Genomic DNA, 14,745 nt, shown 5'->3' on the forward strand with positions numbered 1-14,745 from the left:
CAATTTGTTTCATCTTAAGTGCACTCAAGATATATATATATATATATATATATATATATATATATATATATATATATATATATATATATATATATATATATATATATATATATATATATATATATTTGATTTATTATCTCTGTCTCTGTTTTTTTTTTACACGGGTCTTTGTTCCGTATATGATTAATCAAAGAGTTATATACTTTAATTATTTCTGTCTTTGTTTCTTATATAATAATGGTTTCTTGTTTCAACTTCTCAGGATTGTGCCTATGATTATTCATACCAAAAAGAAAAACACCCGCTTGAACTTATTATAAATGAAATATTCACACTTTATACATCACATAACGTGTTTGTATTTGTCAATTGATCAACATTTACGCAACCCATCAGATGGTGATGATGTGATCAGAGCTAGTACTGGGTTACCCCAATAAAATAAAAATAGAGGTACAACAGAAAGTTTGTTTCTTCTTTTTTTGGTAAGAAGAAAGTTTGTTTCTTGTTGATTATTACGTTAAGGGGGGGAATGTCAAGAAGTACATAAAAATACTATTAGTCTCTTACTAACATAGGTTGGGATATTCTTCCATTCAAAGCTTGACATTTAAGTGTTGTCACTAATATTAATCATTCCAAACGAAACAAACAATAAGGCAGGTAATTCGATTGTTAAGATGTCGTTGTCCGATAGCATTAAGAAGAGAATGAGAATATCTTTTTTTTATTTAGTTCTGTTTTGATCTGGAAATATGTAAATCTTTCTTTCATTTGTTCCATGAAGAGAATGAGAACTTCCATTTTTGTATTGAAAAAAGAAAATATAATGGTAAGAAAGTCCAGATTAATTAGAATAGACGTTTTCTTTTGGTTTTGGATCTATGAATGAATAGAATTATAGAAAGAGTGATGATGGACTAACTCATATCCTCTCTGCCCACAGTCTTGCAAAATCTGAATCAACTGATTGAAATAGTAACTAAAAAGGAAAGGGGAGGCGAATGTGATAAATATAAATATTTCTAATTGGCAAAGAATTTCTTTGCAGAGGCAACAAAGGATTTGGGTTTTCCCCCGCTCATTCTCTCTCATTTCCCTTGTCTCACTTAATTTATGTTTGTATTTTTAAAATTAAAATTAAAAAATATCCAAGGAGAGGAGAGAAAATAAGTGGAAGAGAAAAATAAATGAGTTTTAAAAATATAAACATTAAATCATCAATTATTCCTAAAATTCATTATCACAAAAGAAATAGTTGAATTTTTATTTCAAATAATTTGACGTGAGTTGTTAAAATATTCTAACAAGAGAGTATATCAACAAAAGGCATTATTTCTCATAGAGTTTGACCTAGAATAATAATTTTTCTCATAAAAATGTGATCATAACAAAATGTATTATTTTTTTAAGGAACAAAAATACCTAGTTAGTCTCTAACTAAAGAACAAATAAGTCCCTTGTCTAAAGAGAAAGCCTAAGGCATTAAGTGTGTGTTTATTTAATGGCTAGCGTATATTATATTTTGAAAAGTCCATTATTCTGAGTGTAAATTTATATTTCCAAATGAGTTTTTGAGAATGTAATAAAAAATGTCCTATGCAATAGGAATGCAGGATATAAATACCTTATTTTATCCGTGAGTTTGCTGCCGCACAAAGTCCAATGTGCTTTTTAAAACCTAAGTTGGATTGTTGTAACGGGTCATCCAAAGTTCAAACACATGCCAAGCCCATGATTGGAGCAAGGGAAAACTATTGACACCCCCAATCGACTATTTTGAGGTCCCCACCTTTTTAGATTGTTTTTGGACGAAAATCCCCTAGAGTCTAGACATCCCATAACACAACTAAAGCAAGTTGTTTTCGTTATGTATACTAGATACACAACAATCCTTGTTTTCATTATGTATTTGGTGGTCGTTACCCAATGAAAACAAGTTTTTTCACCAAATACACAATCATGGGCCAACAATCCATGGCCCTCCATATGTTTGTAAAAAAACATGGAGTTCAAGGATTTTACGTGAGCTGTGAAATTGGTAAAGGATAGAGAAATTGTTGGGTTTCCAATGAATGGGAGGAAGATGGAGAATCTTAGGTATCCAGAAAATGGCAAAATGATGGGTCAGAGAGGGAGAAAAGAGAGAGGTAGCGAGAGTGAGAGAAGAAGATAGAAAGGGTAAAGGGGTAAGAGAGTTGCAAAACGAGGTTGGGAAATGTGGGGTAATTAGGTTTTTTACTTGCTTGGGGTATAACTAGCAACTTAGGCCCTGGCAATAGTGGGGCCCTTGTAGCAGCTTTTGCTTAGTTTGTCGCTAAATCCACAAAGTCTGCATGACATCTTGTGCCTTTTATCGGATTGGTCTTCTATAATGTACAGTCCATAAAATGTAATCACCCATCTATATTTTTTTTTCTGAATTATCACACATGGTTTTAAATAAAGATTGATATATAGTGTAAAGTTTTTTTAGAAGTCATGTTTTAACAAACTTATCGTATACTTAGTAATAATGTAAAACACTTTATATATATATATATATATATATATATATATATATATATATATATATATATAATGATACTTTTTCCCACCACAACAATTAAACTTAAAATCTTATTCAAGAGACTTAAATGTAAGTTTAGTTTTATTTAAACCAATGACAAGTTGGTTATCTATTTAATTAAGAGAAAATATACTATAATATTTTATATACTGATAATAAAGTAAACACAATTTTATATTGTTATTCACTAATCGTCATGTATTATATGTTATTACTTTTATAAGTATTTTAAAACTCATTTCAATTATAAATTTTGATTGATTGATAATATAAAATATTTTTATACTGTTAATGTTAAAATATAATTATTAAACTTTTAACATAATAAAAATATTAAACTCTTATAGATAATATGAGGTACATATTGTTTGTACGAGTGTGAGATGAGGTAATGAGATATTCTCAAACAATCCATCTTTATATCAAATTAAAATATGATCCTGGTATAAATTTACGTTACTATTATTTTTTTTTTATTTTTGAATAGTTCAAATATTTTTTAAATAGAGTATGGATGTCGGATATTTTAAAATTTAATTCACATTTTCTAAATTTTATATAATAATACAATAAATAATAAGTTGAGAAAATATGCTAATAAATTTCCATTACAATTTTAAATATATTTTTTCTTGGAAAAATCACAATTTTTAATTTTTTTAACAGTTTAAAAAATATTAAAAAAAAACAGAATTTGAAAAATCCTTGATAACAGTTAAACAGAAATGAATAGTATAATCTTAATTTCGATAACGCCTTCAGCTTGGAATGCGCAACTTGGATTCCATAATCTAATCGAATCGTAACAATCACCTCATTATATATAGTACAATACAGTTCATCTGCTATAGTTCCATTTTGAGCTATGGCAATGAGGTACTCCAATGACGGGTTTCTTGGCCTTTTTGCTTTGACCATCATATCCATCTTCATTCTCGGCTCTTCAACATCATCCTACACATTTCGCGTTGGTGGCAAAGACGGTTGGGTCATCAACCCTTCAGAAGACTACATTCACTGGCCACAGAGGAACAGGTTTCACGTCAACGACTCTCTCTGTAAGTCAAACTAATATTCCCTCTTGTGTTTCAACCTAAAACACCACGTACCTACGTGTACACCATTACAATTTTTGTTCAATTTAATTACATGCACAAACCAGATCTTACGAACGAACCAAATTAACATATGATATTAATATTACATGCTCTCATACAACACACTTATCTAGCTATGAGTGGCAGGGACCGACTTAAGGCCCAAACTTAACCCAAAAAAAAGATCCCAGATTTTTTTTAATATTAATATACTTAAAAAAATTATTATAAAATTATATTTAAAAATAAATTTTAATTAAAATATTATAAGTAACTATTATTCTTTTTATTAATACTGTAAATAACAATTAATGAACAACAACTCTTTATAAATATCACAATTTTATTTAGAAAAAAAATTTAATAGTTAATAATTAAAAAAATTTAAAAATTTTTCTTTTATTTCTATTCTCTTTATTTTTTTTCCTATTTAATTAATTTTAAATAAAACAATAATAATTTTAATAAATTATTTTATAAATAAATAAAATATCTCATTTTTAAAATTGTTTTAGGCATCTCAAATCGTTGATTGGTGATTTGAGTGGCACCTTATCTGCAATTAGTGGCCATGTTTTATTACTTAATCATATATTTATTTTTGGTGGTGAAATGCAGATTTCAAGTACAAGAAAGGGTCTGATTCGGTTTTGGTGGTAAACAAGGATGATTACGATTCATGCAACTCCAACAACCCCATACAAAAGATGGACGAGGGTGATTCATTATTCACTTTAGACAAACCAGGACCTTTTTTCTTCATCAGTGGCAACCTTGAAAACTGCCAAAGTGGTCAAAAGCTAATCGTTGTCGTTTTGGCCGATACACACGAACATAGTCAGTCCCCTTCTCAGCCGGAAGCTGAGGCACCTATAGCAAATTGGCCGTCAGGCCCAAATTCTCCGGTGGCATCTCCGCCCAAACATTCGGGTTCTACGAGCGTACGAGGTTTAAGGGTTGCATTGGTGTCGCTTTCGGTGTTAGTGTTGAGGACTTGGGGTGGGTTTGCTCTTCAGCAAGTTGGCCTAGTTTGATTGCTATTGGTCCTTTCTGGTAGATTTTGGATCCATTTGGTTTCTGGAGACTTTTGTTTGGGCCTCTGAACTTTGATTAGTTTGTTGCCGTTTGCGTTTTGGTGTATTAACTTTGTCTCTCTCTTTCTTTCTTTTTTGTCGCTCTAGTTCAATGGTGATGCCCCTTAAACCTTTTTGAATGATTATAATCTTTTCTTTTTATCAGTGATTAAGATTATAATTTACATTAACGCATGATTTATTCAACTGTTAATAGTATAGTTAATTTGAGAAAGGAAAAAGTGACATTAAATGTCGAAGATGAAAGAGCTACAACTAAAATACTACAGTAATTGCTTATGTATGTGAAAAATTATATGTCAAATGGTCGTGTTAATGATTATGCAAACACAGTCAATAGAGAATAATTTATATTAACTTTTAATATTGATTGTATATAGTTATCGCTTTTTATCTATGTAATTATCAACTTTTAATCATGGTAAATGGTAAATTTTAACTCATTGAGCTCCATTGTTGTCCCTGCAGAAACTCATGAGTTACCCATTCCTGTATTTTGGGATGTTATCATTGTACAAATCGCAAAACAATTACAAGTAATCGATGAAACAACTATTTTATTTTATTTTACTTTATTATTTTTCTTTGAAGAAAATTGCTTTTGTGAAGCATCGTGGTATCATTCATTAACACGACCTGAGACCATATAGCAGAATCACTAAGGGGGTGTTTAGTTTAAAACATTTTTAGTAAAAATATTTTTCCAAACAAACTAAAATATAAAAACAATAAAATTCTGTTAACACAACCAACCAAACATAATATATCTGAGTTAATTTAGATATCATCTTATCTCGTATAATAAGAATTTGACTCTAAGACCAAAACCAACCTAAACAATTTTTAAACTTAAATTTCATATTTATGAATCATAAATTGTATATTTATCCAGGGAAAGAGAAATAAGGAGCAATAAACGGACATAAACATAACACATGTAACACCAACCTAAAATATCATGTTAGAATCTAAGTAATTAGCCTACTTCTCTCACTAGTTATCACCTCATTTCCTCTCTATTAAACCTAAGCTCATTTCTTCTTCTAGTGCATGCATGGGTAACCACATTGGTCATGGGGTTTAAGTCATCAGAATCCCATACCATTTTGCATAGGGGACACAAGCAATTTTCAAGTTTTCCTGATCATGGCACATTTAACAATCGGCTTGTTGGGAGAGTGTTCCCATGAAGAGTCTTCTATAAATAGAAGAAACCTAGCTCGAAGAGGAAGGTGCATAAGCAATGATGCTTTGAAGAAAAATAATGCCCCACGTAAGCGTCGTGGACATCCGTACTATGGTTGAGGAAATCGTGGAAAGGCTAATCCATATAGTCGTGGCTGTAGCATCGTTACACATTGTGCTAGATTCACAGATTGAGTAAAATCACTATATATGGCAACATGGTTGTAGTATCGGTTCTAGTTAGCAATTTTTTATTTTTTTTTAAAAGGTTTTAGGCTTTACTTTAGAATATGAGAAAGTACTTATATTGTTGTAATAATTAGTTGTTTGTGATGTGTTTTGGTATGGGAATGAAAATAGTACTGAAAATTTCACGATTGAGTTTTATGTGTGGAAGTGTATTGCAAATTTGTGAACTTTTCATATCCATTTTTTTTATCCCTATATCAAATGAAACATGATGTTACAATTAAAATGTTAGGGAAGACAAGCCAAATTATTGACTCTGTAGGGAATTGAGATACTACATCTCAAGAATTGTACAAATGATGTTCATATTTTTGCTTGCAAAAATCATGAATATTATTTATTGTAGTGAGCCAGTGATGCAAGTGGTTTATAGTGCCCCACTATCCTATCCTTGAATTAATATGGTGGATCATTTTATTTTAGACCTTTCATATTAGATTATATATTTCTAACCTATTTCTCGGTCAACAACTCTTGTCGCCACGGTATGCTGTCGCTAGAAGTGATTTTTAAAACACGGTGTTTCATTTTTTTTATCACTTATAATAATCTTATTTTAGAATAATGATAACAGACAAAAGTTTTCCATATCAAACATTTAACCCAAACAATTAAATTTAGTCTAGTCATATCATATAAAGATATGTGTTTAATTCGTATTGTTAATATAAAAATTTTATTGGTAAATAATTTATAAATACTTATGTAAGTTATTATTAAGCATGATGTTACCTTAACTCTTGTGAGTTCTTTAGATTTTTTTTTTAAATTAAGGTTGCATGAATGGCACCTTTCAAAGCCCTGTCACTAACACATCCCAAGCTATATTAAAAATAAATAAAACTGAAATGAGCAAGAAGAACAAATGAAGACGGATGCAGTGAATTAACAAGACTCAACTTATCTAACTTTTCTTATATAAAAAAGAAATATTTAAAACAAATATCAGTATTTTCACAATTTAAATTCGATATCGTGAATTAAACATGTAACAATCGATCAACACTGATCATTATCTCATTCATCAAATTCATTGTAGCTTGTGATAGCTATATAGTAACTAGTAGTCAAAATTAGCATTAAATTGTTATGAGTAGTTGAGATTTTGAGAGTCATTTCACGCATTCAACGAGCGTGCGGTTCTAGTTTAAACAGCAAGGAATCAAAATCCTACTGAGGAACGTCTAAGGAATTGGATTCTCTATTCCACTGTACAAACTTCAGTTCTCCACCATTCAAAATATTTTTCATACATTAATTGATCGCAAAGAGAGAAATAGGTTATTCAAGACAGAAATATGGATGTGTTTGATTTGTGTGATTTTGGAGAGAATAAAATTATAAATTTCTTTTTTCTTAGTTGCAGTAAAATCAATTCTTTTGCAAAAAAATTGATTTTTTAGGCAAAAAAATAATTTTCTTTAATTTTTAGAAGAAAAAAAACTATTTTCTTGGACACAAAAAGTACTATTTTTATTCTAGTTTTTAAATTATCTCTTTTTTAAACCAAGCACAGCCTAAAATGCAAGTTTGTGAGGCCAGAGTTAATACTAGATCTATACAGCTATTGGACCTACATCGGACCTATTATATACCTCGCAAATCAATTCCTATTCAATCATGTAGTAAGCACATTATATTTTACTATATTTTATACTATACTAAACGCTGATTCAAACTAAAATATAAACCAATGTTTGTTGGGTTTAGTTGTAATAGTTCAGCATTAATTAATAAAAGAAAAGTTGAAATAGTCCAACGAATTGATACATATGATTTCCACCACAAGTTGAAATATTTGTTGGGTTTAGTTGTAATAGTTGATTGTCACTAAACAAATCATTGTGTCATGAAGGGTTCTCTACAAATAATAAAAAACGTTACATTTATTATTTTATTTCTTATTTTAAAGATTTGTTTTAGAAACACTCATATAATCTTAATCATAGGGAATTAGCTAGAGTCCCACAAAATAGAAAAAAACAATATAAGGTAAATCCCATGACTTGGGATTAATTAATCCTTTCCTTAATCTTATATAGGATGTTACGTGATACCTAAAATCGTTAATCTGTTTGGCAGTTTTTATGTATACTTAGTGAAAAGAACCTCAGACTGATAATATATTTTAAAAGGATCCCGTTTTAATAAAGTTTCTAAAAATATTCTTGCTTAATCAATCAGCGTCTTGCTTGCAAACGAAATTTTGAATGAATAGTATGCTGGGATTAATTTTAGGAAAATGCTTTAATTTACTAACAAATTCGTGTAATACGTACACTTATGATTTTTGTCAAAATTGTTTTGTATTTATTTATTTTGTTCAATCAACTAAAAACTTGTGGCTTTCATGTTAATTCGTGGAAAAAAAGTTCCGTATGTACCAAATAAGAATTTTTTTAATTTTATTTTGGCACTTGAATTGCATGATTACGAGCTGCAAGCTGAACATCAAACCGCTTGAGAATGAAACCCGTCATTTCCATCAAAGTTCAAACACGAATACTATTAACTTTACTATATGGAGAAATTATTGCCAACATTTCAAATATATATAAAGAAATTGTATTTATATTTCTTTCAACACATTTATATAAGCTTTTGCAAAAAAGAAGAAGATAAATGACATGATAAAAAAAAACTAAAAAAGTAATATTAGAAAAATATTATAAAAAGTTGCTATATGAATAATACAACACTTAAACCTATGATTTCATCATAATGTAAAATTCTATATTTTTCAAATAAATTTTGAATAAGTCTATTTCAAGATTTTTTTAAAAAAGGGTTTAGTAGTATTACCTCAATGATTATATTTTTGAATAAGTCTATTTTTCATTTTAACATAATCATATCATTTACAAACAACAATACGATTATATATTAAAAAAATAAAATATTTATTAATTTTACCGATAACTAATTTTATATGTTATAAAAATTAATTTTATCAAAAAATTTAATTAATCACCTATAATCATTCATTTTATGATTTGTATCCTTTATAGATTCTTTCACTTCTTCATGTGTTTGTGGCAAAATATTCTATATATAAATAGAATTCACCCATATAGTTTATTTTCTTGAACACAACAGGCACTTACTACTGTCCAATCGATCGTTTGGTTGCGCCTGATCATCATGTGATGCTATACCATGATGTCACATCAAATGTTTGTTGAGGGCATGCTTATAAATGCCACTGCGTTACGTAACTCTGAAACCTACTCGTGCTTTCCATGTTTTGCAGACTAATTAGCTAAAAATAAACAAATTACTGAGAAGAAAAAATGAACTGCTTTGAGGAAGTTGTTCCAACGCCTCTGAGTCCTATGGCAGATTACTTGAGCAGCTCTTTGATAAACGTATTCGTTCTTGGTGTTCTTGAATCTGAGATTCCCATTGATGATTCAAGAGCCGAACCTCTGCTTAAGAACGCGTTCCTTCCCATCTCCACGCGCTTCTCTTCTATCTTGGTACGTATAATTTAAATTGAAACATATATATATATGTGTGTGTGTGTTATTATTACGTACTTGTCTGATTGGATCGACACATAACTATTTTTCTCATTAAAAAAAATGAATATTTTGTATTATTGAACAGGTTATGGACAAGAAGGGAAACAAAGGATGGAAACAAGTTGATGTTAATGTGAAGGAACACATCAAGATTCCTACATTTACATATACCATGCCACTCAAATTATACGACGAGTGTCTTGATGAATACATGTCAAAAATAGCTATGGAACAGTTACCACTAGATAAACCGCTTTGGGAAATGCATATATTCAAGTATCCAACAAGCAATGCTGCGGGAACTTTTATATTTAAGCTCCATCATGCACTTGGAGATGGCTACTCTTTCATGACAACTTTGCTTTCATGCGTGCAAAATGCTGAGAATCCTTCTGTTCCTATAAAATTTCCTTCGAGCCGATCAGTGGAATCAAAAAGTACCAAAATCATGCCAAAATTATTACCTCAAACTGTCTCTATGATGTTTAAGAGTGCATTCGATTTTGGATGGAGTCTGTTAAAAGATAGCCTGATTCCAGATGATCAAACACCAATAAGGTCAGGTCATAAAGATGTAGGTTTTCGACCTATGAGTGTCACAGATGTTTCTCTCTCTCTGGGTAACATCAAAGAAGTTAAAGATAAACTCAAAGTGGTACGTTCAACGTAATTGTTTTTTATGCTTTAAATGTCACTTTGAACGTTTCAATTAGAAGAATGGTATCAGTGATTTTTTTTTTGCCTTTAATTACACAGACCTTTTTGAGCATTAAAATAAGATATATTATCAATAAATTTAAATTCCCTTTCAACATTTCCTTCACCTTTATTTTAAATAAGATTAAGTATATTACAAGAAGTTAAAACATTATTGACAATTTTTTTGTCACTATTAATAATTTTTGTGACTATTAAGTTTTTTTTTTTGTAATACGTAACAATTTTTTAGAAAATAAACATATAAGGAAATTTTGGTTGATATTTTATTTTAATAACTTATACTTTGTTAGTTTGAATCAATTTGAGCTCAATTGCCATGTACACTAACATTAATCATCTTTACATCAATAATATAATTTTAAAAAAAACATATATTTTAGTAGGATATTTTTGTTTTGCGATGATTTATATATATGATGTTACATGGCCAAGATCTGAAATAAAAGTAATAAGCTGACAATTTGTTTTTTTCTTTCGTAACTGGTCCTTTTCTTGCCCAAAATTTTAAAAACAATATAAACTCGTGATGTATGTAGTATTTCTTCGAAAAAATATATCATTAATTAATTTAATTTAATTTCCCTGTTAATTGTAGAGCGTAAATGATGTCTTGGTTGGGGTAATTTTCCTTGGCATTCAACTATACATGAGTGCAAAGAACCATAAATCAAGCAGAGCAGAGAGTACAGCATTGGTGCTGCTCAATACCAGGAAAATTAGAGCTTACAAATCTGCGGAGATGATGGATCATACCAATTCCGAGGCACCTTGGGGGAATAGATTCCACTTCATGCATGTTCCCATGCCTATGTTAAGTGATACCAATTACTTGAACCCACTTGAGTATGTGTTAGAAGCCAACAAAAATATCAACAGGAAGAGGAATTCTTTGGCCGTACCGTTGACCGGAGTGCTTTTGCGCTTGTTGAACAAAATCAGAGGCCCCCAGGTCTGAAGGATCATGATTTTTCTTTTATTACTAGTAATTTTTACGAGCTGAAAAAAAAAACTAGTAATTTTTACGAACTAATTAACAAATTATAGTCTTTTAATATTCTTTCTGGTTTACAAGTAAGATAAGCTAAAAATTAAGGTGAATTTATGTTGTAGGTTATGTTAATTGTATTTTTTATTCCAATTTTTTTAAATATTTGATGAATTTTATCCTAATTTTTTAATTTAGTATATTTTATTCTCAACTTTTTAGAATTTTACGAATTTTATCTCATCATTTATCTATTAACAAGCATAAAAAGTTGAAGGTAAAATTTGCCAAAAGATAAGAAATTAGGAATAAAATTTGTCCAAAAATTAAAAAGTTATGATTAAAATTTGTTAAAGAATAATAAATTAGGAATAAAAAGTACAATAATAATAAAAAAAATTCAGGAGGTAAAAATGCAATTAAGCCATATTTTCATTTAGTTTTTTTATTGTCCAATATTAGTTATTAGTTTTCATTTTGTAAGATGTATTTGAACTTAGAATCTCTCTATCTCCCTACTCCCTCCAACCAAAGAGCCCAAAGCTAGTCTTTTACATTTTATGGGCCCATGGCTAAATAATAGACACGGCTCCTTTTGTACAAACATGATAATAATATATTTCATAAAAATATAAGCACACAATTTCATTAAAAATAATATATTTTAATTTATGAAATAATAGGTTATGCACTAAGATTATGAAATAATTTTATAATATCATTTAATCTCAATCCAACATATATGATAAATTGAATTGTTTAACTAACTCCAGCTACAAATGTGATTAAACAACCTCATACTATGCACCTCAATAAAATTGCACCCATTTGTTTAGATTTTTTTATGCACAAAATTTTATGTAATTTCATTAAGCCACTTAGGATGAGATTACTTAATTCCATTTTTACTCGGGAGCATTTAGATTACCTCATATAAATTTATTTACTTTTATGATAATTATCCTCAAAGTTATATCAAAGGTTATTTGTAATTGAATAATATTATAAAATCATTTTATAACATTAGTGCATGACTATTGAACTCACATTTTATTATATAAAAAATATTTCATCCACTCATCAATACATACAAATATAAAATATTACAAGCGAATAAAGATTTATTTTTTGTAAAAATTAATTTTTTTAACTTTAATGCTTTTAAAAGTTAATACTTAAGAATTAAAGGAGTTTTAAAAAAGCAAACAAGAAAGAGTTGTCACTAAAAGGAATTGAATTTTTTTCTCCTCCTCACACTATAACTATCTAGAAAATTTTAGGCCCTTTTAGTTATGGGCCTTGAGCGATCCCATCAGAAAAAACTTGAGGGCCGAGCTCGGACTAAACCAACCTTATAACTTTATAACTTCTATATATTTTTATTTAGTTAAAATCACTGATAACAAAAATTTGTCATTTTTTGTATTACTTGGTGTTGCAGGCTGCTACAAACTACGTGTACAAGATATTGAATAATACAAGTTTAAGCATCTCACACATGGTTGGACCAATGGAAAAAGTGGCTTTGGCTAACCATCCTATCAAAGGCTTATACTTTATGACTGTTGGTTTATCTCAGGTGTGTGCGCAGATCTCATGATCTTGTTGTTCATGTTCCTTGTTGTCAAACACATTATAATAAAATTTAGTGCATGATTAAGCACTTGTTATATGTAAATTTACTGCCTATATATAGTAATACTGATGTAGCGATATATTTCTTCTAATTGGCTTACAGAGCATCACAGTGACTATAACAAGTTACATGGGATATTTGCGAGTTGGATTTGGAGTAGAGGAAGGCTTCATAGACGAATACCAGCTCAAGTCATGTTTCGAAACCTCTCTGGAGATGATACTGAAAGCAGCAAAAAATGTTGCGAAAACTAGATTATAGATCAAAGCATGGAAGTCATCTCGTACTACAATGTTGTCGCGTATTTAATTTGAAATATATGTTTTATAGCCTACATAGGTTTGATGTCGTTCTTAAAAAAAAGGTTTATTATCGTCCTACCGATCTTGGTTTCAATAAAAACGCCGTCTTGGTTGCGTTTAAGAGAAAAAGAGTGTTGCAGATTGAAAAACAGTAATTTACCCTTTTCTCTGGTGTGAAAGGAGTAGGAAAAAAAATTGGTGTGACGTGTGACAATAATAAATGTATGGTGTTTTTTTTTAAGAGGAAATGTATGGTGACTTCTTTTTTACTGCAAATGTATTGTGAATTATGTACTGTTTTTATCCTGTCTCCTTCGCCCATCTCTGCTTAGTTGTCGTCTCTCGAGTGATTGCACAACTTTCTTCTCATAATCTTCTCGGAAAGCTTTATTACTGTTCCATTCCAACATAAATTTTCTAACCTAACACGTCAAAAGCAACCAATGCACAATCAAACAAAAGCTTGTTTGAATAAGCATATATAATGCAATAACATATTGGGAATACAATAATAGTATACCAACCTCTGAACGTGAGAATTCATCAAGGGCTGCTACATCTTTCTCTTTAGCCAGCTGATGGACTTTATTAATGAGCGAACTATACTGGTAATAGTGGATAACCTGAAATTAGCGAGCTAACATATAAGATAAATTGTTTAAGAAAACAAACTTTACATTTATGCAGAAGCTTCATAGGTAATACTAACCAATAGAACTAACTTAAAATTTCAATCAGAGATACGGACTTCCTTTTCTACCTAAATTCTGATCATATTGTTATATATAAAGGTAAAAATATGCGGATTACATTGGCTTATGTAAAATGTTACAGGATATTCAAGGCATAGATTAATGTGTCTATATTAACACCATACCTCCCCATCATGAAACTCTTTCAATTTTGAAATTGATTGATATGCTTGACCCTTTTTCTGGCGCCTCTCTGTCAACTTTGTTTCCAGAGAATTTATTAGCCTGTCTATGGCCTCTAATTCTTTTTCTGAATGCATAACTTCGATTCCAGGTGCTATCATTTTTCTTTTGTTTTCCGAAGAGTCATCACATAAATGCTAGGGAAAATGGAAAATATTTGTCAGAGGTAACACCTTTATGACACAAACAAGTTTCTTTCAAGTCAAAGCTAATTATAAACTACCTTAATTTCATCCTTTATAGTTTTTCTCAAGGATTCAGAGTTTGAAATCTTTCCCTTCACATAAGCATTACCAGAACCAGAAGCTCTTTGGCATTGGATTTCGAATTGTTCAATTTCTCTCAGGAGCTTCTGCCAGTTATTCAAGTAATCATTGCATCTAACCTGTTTCAAGTGTTCAACATTCACATAAATGCTAGGGAAAATGGAAAATATTTGTCAGAGGTAACAC

At 29.8% G+C, this 14,745-nt stretch overlaps 2 protein-coding genes across 2 annotated transcripts; both read left to right on the top strand.

Moving 5' to 3' along the window:
• Positions 1–3,434: 3,434 nt before the first annotated feature.
• Positions 3,435–4,859, top strand: LOC100802438 (early nodulin-like protein 2). The gene is made up of 2 exons (XM_003541856.4): positions 3,435–3,627; positions 4,285–4,859. Exons 1-2 carry the CDS (start codon positions 3,435–3,437, stop codon positions 4,698–4,700), a joined length of 609 nt encoding a protein of 202 aa, XP_003541904.1. The 3' UTR covers positions 4,701–4,859.
• A 4,577-nt stretch (positions 4,860–9,436) lies between these two features.
• LOC100802957 (O-acyltransferase WSD1) lies at positions 9,437–13,661 on the top strand. The gene is made up of 5 exons (XM_003541857.4): positions 9,437–9,670; positions 9,801–10,370; positions 11,031–11,384; positions 12,862–12,999; positions 13,159–13,661. Exons 1-5 carry the CDS (start codon positions 9,485–9,487, stop codon positions 13,315–13,317), a joined length of 1,407 nt encoding a protein of 468 aa, XP_003541905.1. The 5' UTR covers positions 9,437–9,484; the 3' UTR covers positions 13,318–13,661.
• The last annotated feature ends 1,084 nt before the right edge of the window (positions 13,662–14,745 follow it).

Source organism: Glycine max, chromosome 13, assembly GCF_000004515.6.
Source record: "Glycine max cultivar Williams 82 chromosome 13, Glycine_max_v4.0, whole genome shotgun sequence".
NCBI lineage: Eukaryota > Viridiplantae > Streptophyta > Magnoliopsida > Fabales > Fabaceae > Glycine > Glycine max.